The sequence below is a fragment of the Phalangium opilio genome, unplaced genomic scaffold (assembly GCF_054372755.1).
Source record: "Phalangium opilio isolate 3A_F unplaced genomic scaffold, DU_Popi_V2 ptg000090l_1, whole genome shotgun sequence".
NCBI lineage: Eukaryota > Metazoa > Arthropoda > Arachnida > Opiliones > Phalangiidae > Phalangium > Phalangium opilio.
The window spans coordinates 4,954,795-4,975,155 of record NW_028324195.1 but is presented as its reverse complement, the minus strand read 5'-3'; the positions used below and the strand labels follow the sequence as shown (position 1 = coordinate 4,975,155).

The following is a 20,361-nucleotide window of genomic DNA, read 5'->3' as shown; positions in this document are numbered from 1 at the left end:
TCTTGTTAAAATAGTTCTTAACGAAAGGGGTGTAGTTACAATTGTAACGTTACTCGGTGCGTTAAAAGTGGTAGATGTTCCTTCCTCATAGACCCACCTCTTTCAAATTCATTAATTCTTATAACTATCAAATCTTTTTGTAAGTCTATCGAAACATTTAATTTATGAGCTTAGTTTTATAAGATACCAAAATCAAGAAAAAAATATATATTATGAAACAATACTGTAGTGTTCCAGTATATACCTATTAACTAATATTAAATTTGAAGTACAGTATGCGAGAAGATAATACAACTACTATACCCCTAGTCAACTGTTTTATCACCTTGTATAATACACTGTATAGGTTTTTATAGCAATAAAATTAGTTCCGTTAAAACAATAGAATTTGTTTATTTTTATTATAATTTAATTTAAACTTCAACCATAGGGCTATTTATGCCGCTTTTACCAAAGTGCAATTATATTGATTTTTATTTAAAGTGCAAGCAAGAGGGGTTTCACCTTCTGTATTCCTTAGAAGATGGCAAACTGCGCCTTCCACGTTAAACAATCCAAGTTCAATATCCTAGATAGGAAACATGCCTTTTTCCAGACCCTTTGTAACGAATACGAAATCCTGCTCCCGAATAAAATCACTAATTTTATATAGTGACTCAATATGGTAAGTCTCCTTCCTCAATACTCATGTCACACATATTACGTGTAAGCCACCTGCATTGTTGTTGAACTTGTCGGGATAAAGAGGTAAATGAACATCGTGACTGGAAAATCCATACTTAGTGTTCTCCCGTTAATTTCATATACATCGTTAATTCCTTAACAACCAATGAACCACGAACTTAAAAACAATTGACGATTCTTTCTAGATTTGTCCGTCTTTTCTTTTTAGATTAAATGGTGATGAAGGTCTGATGTAAAGAGTCTTTTATAGTAAAATGTCTAGCTCATAAAATTTTCTACAAATTCCAAAGTTATCAGTACCAAATACTTCCTAACCGGGGAAACCAACTTTTCAATTACCTACAGGGATGGGAAAAAATACTTGAAATCATTTCTATAATAAATTGACAAACAACAAGATGGTTAAGATATGTAGGAAATTAAAATGACTACATGATGATCAGGGTATACAGGGTGATTCAGAGATATATGCGTTCCTTGTAACAGTAGATTCCTTGCAAAATTTGGAGTCGAAATTACCTGAGTGGTTTTGGCCTAAACCTAACCGTTACAGAGTTACAAGCTCTTAAACTCCGGGCCCATTTGGGCCCTAATACCCCCTTCAGACGGTGCGTAAAATCTTGGTCAAATAAGACATATCTTGTTTAATACTCTTGTTACTTTAAAAAAAACAAAACAAACAGATCGTAAAGCGATTTTGGTTAAACGAAATTCAGGTTTTCAGAACAAACTTGCGATATCTAACAATGCCTCTCACTATCTTTCTCAAGCAAGCAGTAGTTTTAACGCGTCGTCTGAAGAGGGTATTAAACAAGAGGTAAAGAGTAGTTTAAAATAAGCTATTGCCAAATTAAGAAGTTCTTACAAATTCACATTCTTGCCTCCAAGCTTCCGCTTATACACAGTTAGAGCTTTTCACCCTCTTCAGACGAAGCATAAAAAGTACTTCAATACGTCAGAGATGCTATTTGCGAGGATGAAATTCAGAGGGCAAACGTGCAGGCTTTACTTTCAATTTAAATCGACAATTTCAGGAAATTTCTTTATTTCGGCGTAAAAAAATAATTAAATTGAAGGAAAAAGGTCTTCAACGTCATATTAAAGTAGTTGCTCAAACAGAGCACCGTTGATGCATGCCGGAGTTCGGCGTCTAAAAGACCCTTGCACACAGTTTAGCATTTCCGGATTTGCTCGAATGGTCGCAGCAGCATGTTGAATGCGCTCTCAAAGAACGTCTCTTGTTGGCACGGGTGAAAAGTAAACCATGGCTTTCATGGTTCCTCACAAGAATAAATCCAGTGGATTTAAATCTGGAGAACGGGGAGGCCACAGCACTGGTCCAGCGCCTCCTATCCATCCTCCTGGATATTGTTCGTTAAGAAATTTCCGAACCGCACGACTGTAGTGCGCGGGAGCACCATCCTGCAGGATCCACATGCGTGCTCGGGTAACCAAAGGGATATCTTCCAATAGTAAAGGTAGATCTTGACGAAGAAATTCTAAATACGCTTCACCAGTTAGACTTGGTGGAAGCGTAAACGGACCAACAAGATGGTTTCCAGACATTTATGGAAACCTGATGCTGATGACTTTCTTCTCGAGTTAGATGAGGGTTTTCTGCATTCCAATAGTACAAATTGTGAAGGTTTATTATGCCTGTTCTGGAAAAATGCGCTTCGTCCATGGAAAGAATGCTTGACAGGAAGTTGGGATAGTTTGCGTCGCGTTGTAATAACCAACGGCTGAAATTAACTGGCTGTGATTAGAGGCCATAAAAACCCAAGCTGATTTTCTGGCGGCCCATACTACAGCCTTGAATGCCAACACTGCAGCGATGATGGCTCAAAACTGAGGCCTTGAAGGCTCAAACTGAAGCAATGAATGCCCAGACGGAGGTTATGAAGCTTTTAGTGAGTAATAGCCAGAGAGGAAATCCACGCACTTAAAAAACCTATCAAAATGTCTTGAGTTAATTTGAATGTTTTATTTTGTGTTTGCTCAATTTGGCATGCGCTTTTTTCAATTATTATTTATTACGTGCGATTCATAATATTTATTACGTGCGATTCATAATATTTATTACGTGCGATTGATAATATTTATTACGTGCGATTGATAATATTAATTACATGCTATAGTATTCATAACGCCCTTCATATGGCATAACAGATGGCTTCATATATAATTATTTATCACAAACACTTGCACACTCCTCAATATTGCATTCTTTACTTATTCATTTGTTATAACGCGCTCAATTTGCGTAATGTGATTAATACCCCCTCAGTTCGGCATGCACTCAGTCTTATTGCTAGTAATTTAATCTAGTGTTAATTACTTAATTAATTGTCATGTGCTTTTCTCTATCATTGCTTTATAAATAAAATGTGTTATTTATGAATAGCTGAATGTGGCATGCACTATGTTTCATGGTTTCTAATCTTGGTACATACTTTCGTTACAATCTTTGAGATATTATACAGTCATTATACTATGCATTTATTCGTGCTTTTTTGTTATATGGCTTTAATAAACAAGGTGAATATTTACAAATTGTTTCGCTTGTATGACATGAAAGTCACTACCTTTCATATTTCTGTTGCCAATCAAATCGTAACACTATTGAGCCCAGTAACGCTAGTGTACAGCGTTCGTCAATTGCAATTTGACGACCTGGATATGACGCCAGGGACTAATAATTATCCTTTTACATAACAGATGTGTTTGTCATTAATTCACCCTTCTCCAATAAGAGGTGTTCACGCTACAAGTCCTATTATCAGGATGGAGCTGCAGTCATTTCACGAATATCTATATTTTTGGTAAGTAACACATTAATACATTCAATTTATTAATCTGACTATTGCAGATGAGCTTTACCTGATTCCATACCCATTGCCTTATCCATACGACAGGCAACACTAAGTATAACCTCACATTTTCGAGGCAACAATGGCTTTTGCTAATTCATTTGTCAAATGTGTGGCAAGCAATACTGTAGACATTGTAGTAAAACTGATGGATTTTAACGATTCGAGGTATATTCCAGTGAAGGGGTGTATGTCCTGGCATCTAGCAGCGTCATCAAGTAAAGTGAATTATCAGCTGCCTTGTGGTTAAATGTGCACATGGATGAGATGTCCTGCATGCTCAGCTGAAGCCACAATGAACTCTTCGATACAAGTTACAAGTGCTCATGGTCACGTCTTCGCGGAGAGTTCACGAACGTGTGCTCACTTACGTTCAAGCGGTCATAATAGAGTTGCGTGTTCATAAAAGAGATCACGTCGAGCGGTCATAATAGAGTTGCGTGTTCACAACAGAGTTCACGGACGCGTGCTCACAACAGAGTTCACGGACGCGTGCTCACAACAGAGTTCACGGACGCGTGCTCACAACAGAGTTCACGGACGCGTGCTCACAACAGAGTTCACGGACGCGTGCTCACAACAGAGTTCACGGACGCGTGCTCACAACAGAGTTCACAGACGCGTGCTCACAAAAGAGTTCATGGACGCGTGCTCATAAAAGAGTTCACGTCGTGGTCATTAATAAAGGGTTCAAGGTCGAGTGCTCATAAAAGAGTTCACGTCGTGGTCATAATAAAGGGTTCAAGGTCGAGTGCTCATAAAAGAGTTCACGTCGCGGTCATTAATAAAGGGTTAAAAGTCGAGTGCTCATAAAAGAGTTCACGTCGCGGTCATAATAATTTGGTTCAAGGTCGAGTGCTCATAAAAGACTTCACGTCGCGGTCTTAATAAAGGGTTCAAAGTCGCGAAAAAGGATCCGTTCACCTTTGATAATACCCACAATTACGATACCATTCCGTTATAGATCAATTAATGATTCCCTGACGAGCCGTCCAGCTTGAAGTAATTCACGATCATGTAGGGCATTGTCTACTTCGTGTTCGTCAACATTATCATGATATGGACAAGTGGCTTTAATTGGTGGAGCTGCAAAGACACGCCACAGATTATAATTTCTTGGAAATAAACGAGAATCATGTTCTAATTATATCACATTGGAATAATAACATCAGCATTGTTTCAAGCACTTCAACTTACAAGGGCTATAGTAAAATGATGTACATGAATAACTGCAACGTTTAAGATAAATGAACATAATTTACCACATTCTCTAGGCATCTGATCCAAACAGAAATTGTGGAGTATGCAGCAAGCATAGATAATTTTTGCCACTTTCTAAGGGTTGTAGGAAAGTGCTCCCCCTGACGAGTCCAAGCATTGGAATCGGCTCTTCAATATGCCATTGACTCGCTCGATGACATTGCGACCTACATTAATAATATATTTGATTTAGCTTCTACCTTCACAATGCTTTTCCCCAAAAGCGTCATTTCCCTTTGATCAATATTTAAATATTTGCCGTGCCACATGCTGACATATGACGTTGATTGTAACGTTCTTCATTTGGGTTGGCCGCTTGGTGTAGCGGTGTCAAAAAGAATGGCTGTAGTGGGTAGCCACTATCACCCAGAAGATAACCCTGAGGCATTTTACCCAACTTGAAATATTTCAGAATGTTACTATGACGCCAAATAAATGCGTCATGCGTACCTCCAGGCCTATTAGCTATAGCTTTAGTTATGCGACTTGAATTGTCGCAAACCTGGAACATAACAGATGTTCATTAATATGTGCAATGATATATAAAAATATAACACTACTTACCAATTGAACATTCATGGAATAATTTCCCTTCCTATCCATGTGCGCATTCGCCTCTACTGCTGGTGCTTTAATGAGTACGTGGGTACAGTTAATGGCACCCAATACATGAGGGAAAACAACCTGGCTCTAAATGATGCCTGTAATTACCATAGTTTGAACTTAATTTTAGTTGCCTCATTGTAATTGACCAATGAAACATGTTCAGTTTCTTCAGTACATTTATGAAATGACAATAAAGTTGGTATTACGTAACAACACCGTTTACTTATTCATAAATTAATAACACTTTTGTTTTTCTCTGCATCATATTCTAACTTCTTTCCAAATGTATCTCAGAAAAGTGAATGTAAACCCATTAGATGAAACCTACAATAACGGACGCAAACCAAACCAAACTTAGTCATCTCCAAGATGAACAATGCTAACCTAACCTCTTCACTACTTTAAGGGTGCTGAAACTGTCATGAGATTATTTTCTTTTCAAATATGTGCCGGATAAAGAAAACGCATACCAGACAAATACTACATACCTTGACTTCAGCTTCACTTTTCGGAAATTTTACAAGATGCCTCATTACTTTCAGTATAGCATTTGTCACATCCTCAATAGCTCGGCTCACAGAAGGTTGACTCATACCGTGTTCATAGTTACTGGCCAAGGCGTGTTGAAAACTGCCTGAACCGTAAAACAAAAGTGTGACAAGCACCTCCTCCTCGACCGTCACAACATTTAAGGCTCGGTTGAGATCCTTCTTTAGTGCCGGCTCCAACTTCTTACACAATGCCTTCACTTTTTCCTTAGTTAGGCGATATTGCCGCAAAAACTCCGCATCCGGTAAAGTAAAGGCATCGCGCCTTTCACGTTGATAAATTGGTCTCTCTTCGTCGAGATCCGCAGCAACGCCAAAAATCACAAAAGTATCACTGTCGTCTGCTGTGCAGTGCGTTCAGCACCATTAACGTAACCTTATTACCAGTACCTTAACCGATTCAAGTATCGAAACGTTTCTATGGTTAGATTTTGAATTTGGTGCCACTTTCGATTCTATTCAGGCAATTCCCTTCTAGAGATTACACCTATCACAACCCTTATGTGAAAACGGGTCAAAACCGCCATCGCCAATTAAAAGGCTCGAGTTTGATTTGGATTGACCAATGAGCGAGCTTAGGAGAGGTAGGAGGAGATTTCTTTGGCAGCTGAATTCGGCCGCAGAGGTCAGGGCTTTTACTTGGTTTTTATTAAAATCGTTTTGCTAGTGGTGTCTGCCTCAGGTCAACGTCCCGATAAAACGCTTTTTTATTTAAAACAAAGTGCTAGCCATGTTTTTTAAGGAAGGAATAACAAAGTTGTATGAAGACACGTTTTTTACGAAAGGAATAAAAGACGGTTCTAATACATGTACTGGTATTATTACCTTCACATTTCAACTAAGCGACGTCTTTACAAATACCTAATGTATGGACTAGCCGAGGGGAATGCTGCGGCAGCAGTACGTTTTTTATCAGGAAAGATTTCCGCAAAGACGCTCACCAAACCGACTGACGTTCGAGGCTGTGGACAGACATTTACGACAAAACGGACGAATCCAACCGGCTAGACCTCAACCTAGAGGGCAAGAAGTCCCAGAGGCCGTAGAAGACGAAGTCCTTACTATTTTCGAGGACGAACCAGAAGCAAGTACCCGCCAGGTGGGTAAGCGATTAGGCGTTGGTCACGTGCTCATGTGGAAAATCCTCAAAAGTCACCAGTTTCATCCTTACCATTTTCAAAAGGTTCAAGGTTTGAATCCCGCGGACTACCCACGACTCACGGCGTTTTGCCAGTGGTTTGTGCCTCAGATAAACGCCATTGATTTCACGCGTAGTCTGTTAGTCACAGACGAAGCTAACTTTTCGCGAGATGGTATTATTAGCCTGCATAATAAGCATCAATGGTCCCAAAGAAACCCTCACGCAACGTTCGTTAAATCTCACCAAGTACAATTTAGTTTAAACGTGTGGCGCGGTATTGTAGGTGACAATTTAATTGGACCTTATTTTCTACAGCCCAGGTTAAACGGTGAGGCGTACCTACAATTCTTACAAGACGTTTTACCGGAATTACTTGACGACGTGCCCTTTGCTTTGGTGCGCAGAATGTGGTTCATGCATGACGGTGCACCACCACATTTCAGTCTCGCTGTCCGAGCTCACCTTAACGCGACGTTCCCTTTTCGGTGGATAGGTCGAGGTGGACCCATGGAATGGCCTGCTCGATCACCCGTCCTTAACCCGTGCGATTTCTTCCTTTGGGGTCGTTTGAAGGTCATAGTTTATTAGAGTGATGTGGACGAGTTTCGTCGACGAGTCGTGAATGCCTGTCAAACTATTCGCGATACTCCAGGCATTTTCCAACGTGTTAGGGAATCTTTTGTAAGGCGTATTCAAGTTTGCCTTAACGCGGGTGGTGAACACTTTGAACAATTCTTGTAGTAGTTATTTGTTACAGATTAAGAATTAAGAACTAATAAAAAATACGTTTACATTGGGAGCGTATCATGGCGTATTCTCTGTGACACATCAAACACTAACGTAATGAACAAACTCAACCTTCAATCGGAACCATTTTACTGGGTGCTGAGAAATCTTAAAACACTATGACACTTGGTATTAGCTTTACATTACCGCCGTATGCGTACTTCTACCCATTTATACCCTTCTGCTATCTAAAGTTACAGCGGACTCTAGAGCCAAAGATAGGGCTAACAACTCCTATAGAGGTCAAAGATCCTTTACTAGGAATAATAATCAAAATCTCCGGGTCGTCAATTAGCTTTAGCCTACCCATCTACACGTGTTATAACATGCTTTAAATGCCAAAAACCAGGTAATCTAGCACCCGACTGTCAAGAGAAAAAGATTAGCAAGTCGAGGGAAGCCCAGACGGAAGAGGTCCCTCGTGGTCCCTCTCCCGGTGCCCAATACACAACAGCAAACGAATACGCGGACGACAACGCCTTAGTTGGCGCCGACCAAGACTTACATAAATTGATTACTCAAGTGGAATCGGATCATGCGAACTTAAAAAAGGCCTTAATTCAGAAAGGTCTAGTCCTTAACGAATCTAAAACCATATTAGTATATAATTCATGAAATTACTCTTTAAATTTAATTGTTTGGTATTATTTTTAGTACTTAAGCCGTTGGATCATACTCTGTAAATATCGGTATCGGTAACCCGGTAAAGAGTTAAGCCGGGTATCTGCCATCTCTATTTAAACAGTTTAAAACCGCGTTATTTTTTAAATTTTCGGAAAAGCTCCATTTTTGGCAGCCCTTACGCGGGGAGGATGTAGAGAAAAGAAGAGTCAAAGAGGAAAGGGGATGATTACTTAAACGCGCGCACCTACCTCGACGCACAGCAGAGGAGCCAGACGTCACATGATCCGTTAAGGAGGAAATTCAAAAGGGTTAGAGTTAGAAGGTCACACCGGCTTCCTGAATGTCCGTAAATTGGGTAGGATTTTACTTTACCTATCTAACCAAACCAACACTGCTTTCTGATTAATTAGACTACGTGGAGTTCTAAAAAATAGTGAAAAAAATTCTAAACCCGCCGCAAGTTGGTAATTTTTTTTTTAATTTGAAAATTGTATGTATTTACCACCATTAAGACTGTTGCCCGCCCTAAACTCGTTCTGAAATCAATTTTGAAAAAGTACTAAGGGGTAAACATAACAGCAAGGACTCGCGACGGAAATATAGCTATGAAATTTTAACCCCCGCTGAAACATTAACAATTCTCATATTAGGATAGGAAAATAATTGATGAAACCTTCAATTTTAAAAATAAACGATAATTTGCTTAAATGCGTAAATTATTTAGGAACGAAATGAAGGTAAACAACGAGATTTTGGAAAGGCGTAGCATTATTTGGGAAACTAACTAAATTTAAACATCAACTTTATTACTTCCCCGAAGAAATCCTCTACCGACTCCTTATCTTTCTGACTTCTATGGTTAATCTCTATCTTAAGCTTAGAGTCAGCTTCGGAGTCTCTAAACTGAGCTTTAAAATGTCTCTTAAACGTCTTCCAAGCTAAATGAGGATGGGACGGGTTTAAACTACACATGTCGTCATATTGACGGATTAAATCCCTGTACCAATACAAGGCATGCCCTCGTAATAGGAGAGGCAATGCAGCTAACCTTTCTTCATTTGATAGCTTGTGGAATTTTGCATATTCCTCAAAAGCGGATAAAAATTCAGTGGCATTATCGCTAGACGATCCCATAAAGGCTAACCTTTCTGGCGGGTCAATAGGGACTTTTCCCGTCTGAGGAGTTGAACTTCTATTTATTAACGTAGGTAGATCCCTAACTAATTTATCCAAACTAGTAGCTATAGCTTTATGTATTGCTACATTTTGGTTAGAATTATCTGCCAGTGTTTGGAGTAAGGGTAACATAAAGGCTCTTAATTCCTTATCGGTAGTGTCTGGGCCTAATTGAGGGATTTGTTGGGACGGAGATGTTTGGGTTCCGATAGTTCAAACTCTTGGATTAGGTAGTGTATTAGCAAAACTAACTTTAGGCTTAACATTTGTGGACCCTGATTTAGGAGGAACAAGGGAATTAATCCCAGATTGAGGAGGGAAATTTGAGGGAAAATGTTTTACGAAAATGGAATTGTTTTTGAAAAATTTGAGATAAGTAATTTTTTATTTCAATTAATTTATAGGAAATAAATCCATTACCAGTAAAATCAGGAGATTGATTTAAATTCTAAAGAGTAGTAAAATGCGGATTGTATTTAAAATTATAAGAAAAAATATCCGCTTTTCAGTCAACTGGAAAAACTCTTATCATTTTGTTTTAAAGGCTTGGTCAAACCAAGTCCTTTTTATATAATAAGGTTAGAGATGTTAAAAGTTTAAGGTGGTTCCCCTACGTGTAGGATTTAGATCGACCTGGCAGACCGATCGCCGGCAAAGCCAGAGAGACGAGGGCACTCATCAGGGACGTCAAGAACAACAAATTTCTTGCAATGAGACCTTTAAGAGATAGGTGGCAAAACAACACTGGTGTCAACGTTACGCCAACAACCGTTTAGGCCAAATTAAAGAAGGCGGGAGTAAGGAGACGAAGGTCGGCGAATAAGCCTTTTCTCACGCCAGCCCATAAGCGTGCTCGTCGGGAATTTTGTGAAGAAATGCTAACTTGGCCACGGGAAGACTTGGAAAGGTTCATTCTCTTTTCCGATGAAAAATTAAATATGAACTAGGTAATTTCTTATGCTAATTTCAATTAATTTTATTCTTGATATTTTATAGTCCTTACAAAGTTCGCCGTCGTCGCCGGTGGTGTGGGTCACGAGAACCACAAATCAAAGATACAACCCAAACTTCGTCAATCATACGAAAAGGAGCGGGCGTTTTAGCGTCAACGTTTGGGGATGTATTGGCGATGGCAGGGTCGGGATTTTGCACCCAATTGAGGGACGTCTAAACGGCCATTCCTATATACAGATTTTGCGGGACTCCATGCTTCTCTCTGTGGCCGCTATTTATGACGTGGAAGACCAAAACCGGTAAGTTTTTTAACATTAATTCTATGGAATTTACTGACTTATCACATAAATATTTCAGCCTGTGGTTCCAACAGGACAACTGCCCCGCGCACAATGCCCGAATTGTGGCAAATTTCTTGGACCACGAAGAAATTAACGTGTTGGAATGGCCATCGCACTCGCCGGACTTAAATCCCATTGAAACCATGTAGGCACATATTGCAAACAACATGGAAAAAAGAATTCCGGACACTCGAGAAGATCTTCTCAACATGGTTCTTGCGGCTTACAACGCTTAGCCACCTGATTTCATCCGGAAATTATGTGTGTCCTTTAAGGTTAGTCCACACTATGGCTTTCTTTTCGCGTCGCAAGCTACGTAACGCTCGTTCGCACGCTACCTCGCTTCGCTCGGATCGCTTACACTATTCGCTAAGGTATGCCCTCGTTTTGACAAACTTCGCAGCATATCCGAGAGCTTCAACGGCTGAATATTATATCCGGGTTAACTTCAGATATTAATAAATAATAAAACTGAGAAGGGGTTATTCAACAATATTGAACATATGGGAATCATCATTGTCATAAAAAATTTTATATAACTAATGTTTTGGAGTTAAATTATGGTAATTCCAGCTTTTTCTCTATGCAAAAACTTCGCGAACCCATATTCTACTTCTCGTGCATTTTCTTTTCCGGTGATTAAGTAGTAAAAACGAAAATAGTTGTAGATTTCCAGTCGTTTACTAGAAATACTAGGCCTCTGATTGGCTGCAAGGCTGCAATCTTTGACACGTCTAAGATTTTCCCGAGGTTTGCAAGGCCTTGCGAGCTTAGCTTTGGCGCGACTTTCTGTAGTGTAAACGATCCGAGCAAAGCGACGTACCGCGCGCGCGAGCGTTAGGTAGTTTGCGACGCAAAAAAAAGCCATAGTGTGGACAGACCTTTAGGAAAAGGCTACGAATGTGTTTGCGCGTGAGGGGCGATTCGCTGCCGTATTAATTAAATATTTATCAGTTTTTTTTGGTTTACAAGTGGTTTTTTGCTAAGCGGTTTATTTTTGTTTGCCAAATTTATGCAAAACGGTTTAATCTAGTTAGCCATCATTATTGCTAAATATTTGTTTCAAAAAATTCATATGTAACTTTTTCTCGCTTTTGATTTAATTATAAACGCACGTTTCTATATGGTAACAAACAGAATAATAAAAGAATATTTAAAGGGGGAGGTGCAGAAAATTAAATTTAATTGAAACCTATTTTTTTGGTGAGGAATGATGTAAAATGTGCTCATACAAAATTTCACTTAAAATATCCAGTCGTTTTTTCACAATAAGAATTAACCGTTTTTACACAAAAAATTCCCGGCGAAATTCAAATTTTCAATTTAGGGGCGTGGCTTAAATCTATTTCTGGCGCGTAGAAAAGCAAATGTTTCGCCCTCTCGAGAGCGCGAGCGCTCGCGATCGGCAGGCCGGGTCTTCGTCTTCGGTAGTATAGAGGTTTTAGGCGCGCCATAACCGTATGCACGGAGATTTATTTTATAAATTTCGCGGTTGTTACCGTTTCTTTTACAAACTAGCACTTTCCTTATCAAATCCGAACTGCAATGCCTAAAACTAAGAATTGTGTTGTTGTGGGCTGTAATAGGAGCAGTGAGAACAAAGATGGTACTTTCGGTTTTCACGCGTTTCCAGAGGATGAAGCCTTGCGCCAACAATGGATTTTAGCAACAAATAAGTCAGCTGGTTGGACACCTGGCAAAAAGTCCCTAATTTGCCTAAAACATTTTCAAAGTAATGACTTTAGCAAGAAGGCAGAAAAACGATTCCGTTTGAATAAAAATGTGATTCCGTGTAATGTTGTCGCCACTTCATCTTCAGATAGTGCAATCTCAGGGGAGCCTTTAGGGCTTGTAAAAAGGCCAAGAGTTGAGGTGAGAATTCTTACTGTGGAAATTGTACATACAGTACAGTGTATGTATCACCTAATTAATGATAGCATGTCATAGGAGGCAACATGCGAAACTTCCCAAGTAGAATCATCACCCAATGATATTGTGCATGGTAACATTAGCAATGTTACCGAGGAACCACATATTGAAGGTAATATTAGCGAAAGTGTTCAGACTGAATTTGCCGTAAAAATAAAGGTTGCCAAGTAAATTTAAAGCGAAAAGGCTGTCATGCAACAACACAAACATTAAAATATGGAGGATTGATGTTGAAAAGTAAAGGTGAGTAGTTTTACGCAAATGTGTAAGTTTGGACTCATTACGTCTACACCTATTATAGCATGTCAAACATTTATAATAAAAACTACAAGTGATGTGGCAACTCAAACAAATTTCGCACCCACTCACCAATCTACTCCAGTTGAAAGTAAAGTAGATTCTGCTGAATCCCAACCAAATCCCAATTTCGATGCAGATTACATTCCTTCTGAGATGAATCAAGACTCATTGAATGAGTATGTAATAATCATTAGGGTTTCAACCGTAGAATTAAGCGGGCGAAGTCACAAATAGTTATGCATGTATGTTGGTCTTTACACTTATTTTTTACTAATTTATTATGCTATATTTTTAGTGTTGAATTTAGTACTGAGTCTCATCCAGCTAACGAAAGGAAATTCATAGTATTTGAATCTTGTCTGCAACAGTTGTTCAAGCTATGTTTTATATGCCTATCACCATGCTCGTTATTTGTTAGAGTGAAAGGTACCCTAGTAAGGGTTACCGCTAGTGATGCCGCGAATATTGATTTTGCCGAATACCGAATACCGAATATTCGGCCATGCTCTCGGCCGAAGGACCGAATATTCGGGCGTGAGATATGTACAACTCGCGCGAAACTGGTTATGAGCTGTAACCAGTTCCGCGAAATACGTGCATCCCCCGCACGGACCGCAATGGGACAGGTCTCATCATGGAAGAAGAAGGGTATGGAATAGTGAGGTGAATAGGCAGACGGCTACGCGAAATGTAGGGTCACGTGGGAAAACTCTCCTCTCCTCTCGGCACTCGCTGTAACGCGATTACTGCTCTGCGCAATATTGGCGCGCAAGCAGACAGAGGGATACACTGTTTAGATCCGCTCTCTACCACCTCTGCTACAGCGCACCTGCACGGAAGCTTTCAAAGTTGGTGATAAACTCGGGACGGAGGGAATGAAAATGGGGAAGTTACGATTTTCAACGCGCTCTCTTTAACACTATAGGACCCGTCTATAGCGTCTTTAGGTTTTTGGTTCATTTGCGAGTAGATCGTGTCACTATATGCTTTTTTTTATTCATCAAAACTTACCACTGGTAGATTATAAATATTAAAGTAAAAATTGTTATTGAAATAAATAATTTTTGAGTAATTTTTCCGTTTTTTTCCTTCATGATTGGAGATTCGGTATTCGACCGAATATTACGAAATATTCGGCCGAATACAGAATACGAAAAAAATGGCCGAATAGGCCGAATACCGAATAGTAACCGAATATTCGTGGCATCACTAGTTACCGCTACTTGTATACGTTCTGACTGTGGGCATGTTTTTAACTGGACAAATGAAGATAGCTTAAACAAAAGAATACTCGGAAATATATAATTATCAGCAGCCATACTCTTCACGGGATCTTGCAGTAGGAAAATTTTGAGGCTTTTATCGTTTGTTGGTATTCAAGCTTTTAGTCCAAGCACGTACTTCAGAATTCAAAAAGCATATTTATTCCCCACAGTTGAACGAGTAAGTTGGCAAAAGTTTTAATTTGTAGCATCATGTTGAATGCTCAAACATTTTTAGGTTTGGAAAACTGACCAGGAAAAATGTTTCGTGATCTGCTGGGTCAACCTCTAATAATTGCTGCTGATGGAAGGTCGGATTCACCTGGATTTAGGGCTAAATATGGAAGTTACAGCTTTCAAGACACCAAGCACAATAAAATTATACACTTTGAACTGGTTCAAGTAGGTTTTCCTCTTTTTATCACTAATCAGGTTTGAGTAGATTCGGAATTATCTCATGGCCATAGGCCTAGATTTTGGAAAAACAAATATACCATTTGAAAATATCATTTCAATATTTACCTTTTTGGACGACCCCCAAAACTGCTGATGGGGTTTTGGGGGTCGTCCACAAAGGTAGATGTTGAAATGATTTCTCCCTTGCTGTATATCAAACCCATCTTTTATAATGGTAGATGTTAAAATTCTGATCCATGGTTTATCACTAATTAAATTTTAAGTTTTATTAAAAGTCCGCTACTTCATGGAGAAATATATTTATTTTATTAAAAGTTTAAAATCAGGAGCTTTCGAGTCGTGACTCTTCCTCAGCTGGTCATAATACTTATTAAATTTAAATTTACAATTAAAAATTTCCTTTTTACATCGATTCATGATTTTTTTAAACAATGACTACCCCTTATCTGTTAAGTTTTTTAGATTTTTAAAACCACCCCATCCTCCTATAGATATTTGCCCTTTATCTAAGTTTAATCTCCCCCTATCTCTAATATAAACTGCTTCCTTGAACCCTCTTCTATACCAGTTTGTTTCTTGGCATATGACTTTCGTCGTATCCCAATTTATCTCGTGATTGTTTTCAGATTTTACATGCATGGCTAACCCATTGTTTATATCTCCCTTTTTTACACAGTTTTTATGTTCTGTCTGTCTTTTTTTAAGCTTTTATAAATTTTATCTTTGAGGATTAAAAATTAAATCTAAAATCTATATTTTTTAGTCAAACGAGGTTGGGGGAAGTGGATACATGGAAAAAGAAGATCTAATCCCAGGACTAAAGTTTTTGAAAGAGAAAAATTTAAATGTGACAATTTTGGTGACAGATCGTCACAGATCAATAAGGGCTTATTTACGGGATCACCGTTCAGATATCAAGCACTACTTTGACACCTGGCACGTGGCTAAAGGTACAATATAATGAATTAACCAGTTCACATAAAAATCCTGTTCAAAATTTTCAGGTTTTGGAAATCAATTAAAAGAGCTTGGAAAAAGAAAAAAATACGCTATTCTTAGAGAATGGACTGCTAGTATAAATAACCATATATACTGGTTGGTGAAACAGAGCAAAGGGGATTTGAAATTAATGGAAGCTATTTGGATGTCCATGCTCAACCACGTCGCGGATAAACACAGTGGTCACGAGGAACCCTTTAATGCTTGTTTGCATGAAGAAAGACCAAGGAAATGGTTAGTTCAAGACAGCCCGGCATACGTAGAGTTGGAAAAAAAATCTCGAAAACTTCTACCAGACATTCGCCAGTTATCACCTTACGAGCAGACTTCTTCCATAGAAGTATACCACAGTGTTGTGAGTCATTTTGCTCCAAAATCAACACATTTCTCTCATCGAGGTATGAATTGCAGGTTGGTTTTGGCTGTTATGCACTACAACGAAAACAGTCAAAAACCACAAGCTGTGACAAAATCTGGAAATCTCCGATGGCAGGTTGTTTATCCAAAAGCCATCTGCTGATTCTGCTACGCGAACTAAGCCGTTGAATCTTTGAAAAACTCCCACACCTCAGCCGTGCCACCCACTTCTCAAAATCCGGGAAATTTGGAGATTTAGTTGCTAGCAATTTTCTTGGGAAATACGCTAAATATGCTAGGATCATTTTTTTCGTCGATTCCCCTCTTGGTTGAAAATGGGGGGGGCCTTCTTCAGGATTTTATGGCTCGAGCTATTTGCCAGAAAGGCATTTTGATTAATGCATGGTTCCCACTCCCGAAATGTCTGTAGGTTTATTTAATACAACGCCATGAAATCCGTTCTGACCGCTTGTTCTCGAATGGCTTCTCAAAATGCAAGAATAATTTCGTGTAACGTCATTCATTGGTTTCTAAGTAAAAGACTACAGAAACAAATAACAAAAATTATACCGTTTAAGTATCTCATTAATATTATAAAACACTATAGTGCACCTTTTCCTAGCATCACCAAATTAATAGGAGTAAAAACCCTGCATGCGAGAATTCTAGGCATTGCGGTAACGCTTTGCACTTCCACACTGTGTGCAACTTGGGACATTCTCAATGTTATGATTTTAAATAAACTATAATATCTCGCAAACTATTAAAGATAAAGAAAAATATTCACACCTTCTAAATATAAATCGACCCTGCTGATGCCAAAAATCTTATTCATTTTCTCCAAAATTTCTTAGTTAAAAAGATTCAACATTTCAGATGTTGGACATTTTGTGATTTTTAAGCACGTGCTTCAACCATTATCAGAAACTTGAGTCTCGTTTGATGGTAAACCATATTATTTATGATAGTTTCAAGTATCATATCACTGTGATTAACGGTCTTTGAATTATTGAACAATTTCGGAAAAAAATCAACGGGCAAAGACTTTTCTAATAGACTGTACATTCTAGAGTTGCACAAATAACTCTCATATTCCCAGTACACTACCTTCGAATTACACGCAGTCATTTTAGAACTGCATAGCAATAAAGAACGCGTGTAGTCCTTTTAGTATAATGAAATGCACATGCATTGCAATGAGTTAGTAGCCCCTCGATTTCACTGAATGATTAGCTTCTGTTTATACCTTCTATGGGGGTACATAAAGAGGCGGGGTAGCTAAAGCATACAATGAGTCCGTCCCTTCCAATTAGCGTTGACTTGGTATAGAAGGCTTGGACAGTTTTATATAAAGTACCACCATTAAATGTAGAAGCTCCCGTTTGCAATCCTTTATTCACGTGGTAAATAATCATAAATAATAAAAGATCATAAATGGGACTTTTTAGCGATGAATTCCCATGTCACACTTTAATTATACTGGGGCTTGTCAATAATGACCCCACTTTTTTGGCATGTTTGCTTTGAGGTGATCTAGTCAGAATTTAGTGAAAATTTGCCTAGATAAGACGTTAAAAAAGTGAGATGGAGGAATTTCCAATCGCGATGAAATCGAGCGCTTTGAACCCGTTTAAAAACTGGTGTTCATGTCGGTCGATATGCTCTCGCGCTAGTGGCCGCCTATTCTGCCCTTGCAAGGCCAACGGTGTGGAATGCATCGAGTGCTGCAATTGTGGGGTGGTGGAGAAGAAAGTACTTGTTTGCCAAAATCAGGCAAGACCAAGTACCTCGAGTGCCCCACCACCGGAAATTCTCGGTGGTGGAAAAGGAAAGGGCCAGCGAGGAGTCGGACTCCCAAAATGAAGAGCCACCAGAGGCAGCCTCTGAAGTAGAACTTTCTGTGGTGGAGAAAAGCTTCGTTTATTTTTTTTCTTGGTAAGGGCATACGCTAAACTGGACCTCACATTACGTACCTAGCACCTACCTCATTTCAGTATAGGCTAATTAGTGTATTTGATTAATGATCTCGTTTATCATTTTAATAGCCTACTCCCGCGGAAACAGGGCCGAGGAAACGATCTCGTCTGGCCACGAGGGGTAGATACCCCTGGACCCAGCCATGAGGGTGGCATTCGCCGAAATGGGGGTTTCGGACGAAACAACGCCAACGTCATTTATAGATATAATAATAATAAAATAATAATAAAATTTATATATATAATAATCTATGTATAAAATAGATATAATTTTAGAAGCAGGAATGGAGAACAGAGTAATCTGGGCGCGCAACAAAGTTCAGACCCCCGGGACCGGTGGGGGCGGTTATGATAGAATTGGCGGGTCATAGCGACAAAGGTCCCCGTCAGCAACGTCATCAGAACGTTGTTAAAGTGAGCCAATAAGATAACTTAAAATTTTTGTTACGTCATGGAGGAAGGTCTTCTGCACTGGGCTATGAGTAGGACAGGAGAAAATACTAACCGTTCTCCTCTCCTGCTTCTAAAATGACATCTATGCCTGGTAATATAATTGGCTTTTTTGAGAAAAAATGTCATGTACGAAGTACAATGGCCTCTTGTAGTTTTAAGGTATTAGTTTTTTACTATGTTTTATTTTCGGCTTTCTAGTTGGAGCACACTTTAAAAGAAATTTTCAAAATTAAGTTAAAATAATTTACCTTGAAAGTTAAAACTATTAAAGAATATATCTGGTTTGGAATTACTTTTTTTCCTTTCATTTTTACTTTACATTACACATAGCTATAAAAAAACCTTTTTTATTAAATATATTATATTCTTTGTGCCTTTTTAAGCTTCTACAAAAACTTTTTTTTAATTTTAAAATAACCCAAAACAATTCAACGTATACGTTTTAAATATATAGATTTTTTTGGCCCTTTCTAAAGTTTTCACAAAAATGTTTTTTGTTTTGGAAATAAAAAACCAGAACCATTAAAACTAGTTTTAAGAAAATCGAAATAATATATATTTCAAGTTAATAGTTATAGATGTCACTAAATATATATATTTTTAAATTATTTTCACTGGGAGAACAACAAAATCAATTTTACAGCTATTTTTAAATTTCAAAAATGACGTCAAAATCTAAAGGAATTCTTCATATCGTGTACGCAAATTTATAGTAAATAGAAAAAAGATAAAGGAGTGACGAAATAATTATTTTCAGCGTATGAAATAGTGTTCCTCTTGAACAACAAGATCAAGATCGCATGCACAGTTAGTTGGCAATCAAAATGTTACGTTGTTCCAATAGCTTTGGGAACATTCGAAAAACACATTGCGCCAATGGCTTCATGGAGCCGCAAAAATAAGAACCAAAAGAGAGGTTTCAAATTAACTTTTAAGAACTTCGTATAGTTAAGGTTCTTCTTTCATTCAGATGTAATAGCATCCATGATGATTCGGATTAATTCCCGAAATCTTCCAATTTCTTCAAAATATTTAACGTAATAATGGCATAATGGTTGCGGATAAATAGCGCGTTCAAAACGAATCATTCTTAAGATAAAACTAACAGCCCAAATTCGGTTGAAGTTTTAAATATTACAATTTAACCCGCTAAAACTTTTAAATGTGAAATATATTTTTTTCTAATGTTATTGAGAACTTTTTTAAAAAAAAACCCAAAAGAAAAAAACAGTGTATTTATTTTTTCTCCTGTCTTCTAGTCGCGGTATAAATTGTACCGGTAATATGCGAATCGTTTATCTAGGTTGTGAAGAACCTAAATAAATAAACAGAACAGGTTTTACAAAAAAATTTATAAATACTTACATGCTTTCGCACAAGAAATAAAACGGGCAATATTACAGCTCCCTATAGAGCAGTAATATGATCCACTGATGAAAAAAAATTTCTAGTGGGTCTCTGAGCTATAGTTAAACATGTCACTTTTGAAAATCTTACAATAATCCGTAAAAACTTGAAATGAAATTTAGTAAATTTACTAACCTGATAATCAATTACATAATCGTAATCGTCACTTTCGCTAAACTCGTTTTTTTCGAAATCTTGAGTTTTTCAGCACCTTCTTCGACATCTGATGTCGCACCTTTTTGCGGAATTATTTCCAAGCTCCATTTTTTAA

General features: G+C 38.3%; 2 protein-coding genes across 2 annotated transcripts; both read left to right on the top strand.

Moving 5' to 3' along the window:
* Positions 1-12,406: 12,406 nt before the first annotated feature.
* On the top strand, positions 12,407-13,356 carry LOC149645952 (uncharacterized). The gene is made up of 3 exons (XM_089850370.1): positions 12,407-12,862; positions 12,938-13,162; positions 13,221-13,356. Exons 1-2 carry the CDS (start codon positions 12,536-12,538, stop codon positions 13,088-13,090), a joined length of 480 nt encoding a protein of 159 aa, XP_089706496.1. The 5' UTR covers positions 12,407-12,535; the 3' UTR covers positions 13,091-13,162; positions 13,221-13,356.
* Positions 13,357-14,502: 1,146 nt separating this feature from the next.
* Positions 14,503-18,971, top strand: LOC149645951 (uncharacterized). The gene is made up of 5 exons (XM_089850369.1): positions 14,503-14,662; positions 14,720-14,883; positions 15,662-15,848; positions 15,903-18,189; positions 18,300-18,971. The coding sequence occupies exons 2-4, from the start codon at positions 14,743-14,745 to the stop codon at positions 16,415-16,417; spliced, it is 843 nt and encodes a 280-aa protein (XP_089706495.1). The 5' UTR covers positions 14,503-14,662; positions 14,720-14,742; the 3' UTR covers positions 16,418-18,189; positions 18,300-18,971.
* The last annotated feature ends 1,390 nt before the right edge of the window (positions 18,972-20,361 follow it).

Excerpts from the sequence above, each read along its gene's own strand:
- LOC149645952 (XM_089850370.1), top strand. The coding sequence starts at position 12,536 with ATGCCTAAAACTAAGAATTGTGTTGTTGTGGGCTGTAATAGGAGCAGT. Across the intron at positions 12,863-12,937 it reads TAAAAAGGCCAAGAGTTGAG|GAGGCAACATGCGAAACTTC; the intron begins GTGAGAATTCTT and ends AGCATGTCATAG.
- LOC149645951 (XM_089850369.1), top strand. The coding sequence starts at position 14,743 with ATGTTTCGTGATCTGCTGGGTCAACCTCTAATAATTGCTGCTGATGGA. Across the intron at positions 14,884-15,661 it reads TACACTTTGAACTGGTTCAA|TCAAACGAGGTTGGGGGAAG; the intron begins GTAGGTTTTCCT and ends TATATTTTTTAG. Across the intron at positions 15,849-15,902 it reads CACCTGGCACGTGGCTAAAG|GTTTTGGAAATCAATTAAAA; the intron begins GTACAATATAAT and ends CAAAATTTTCAG.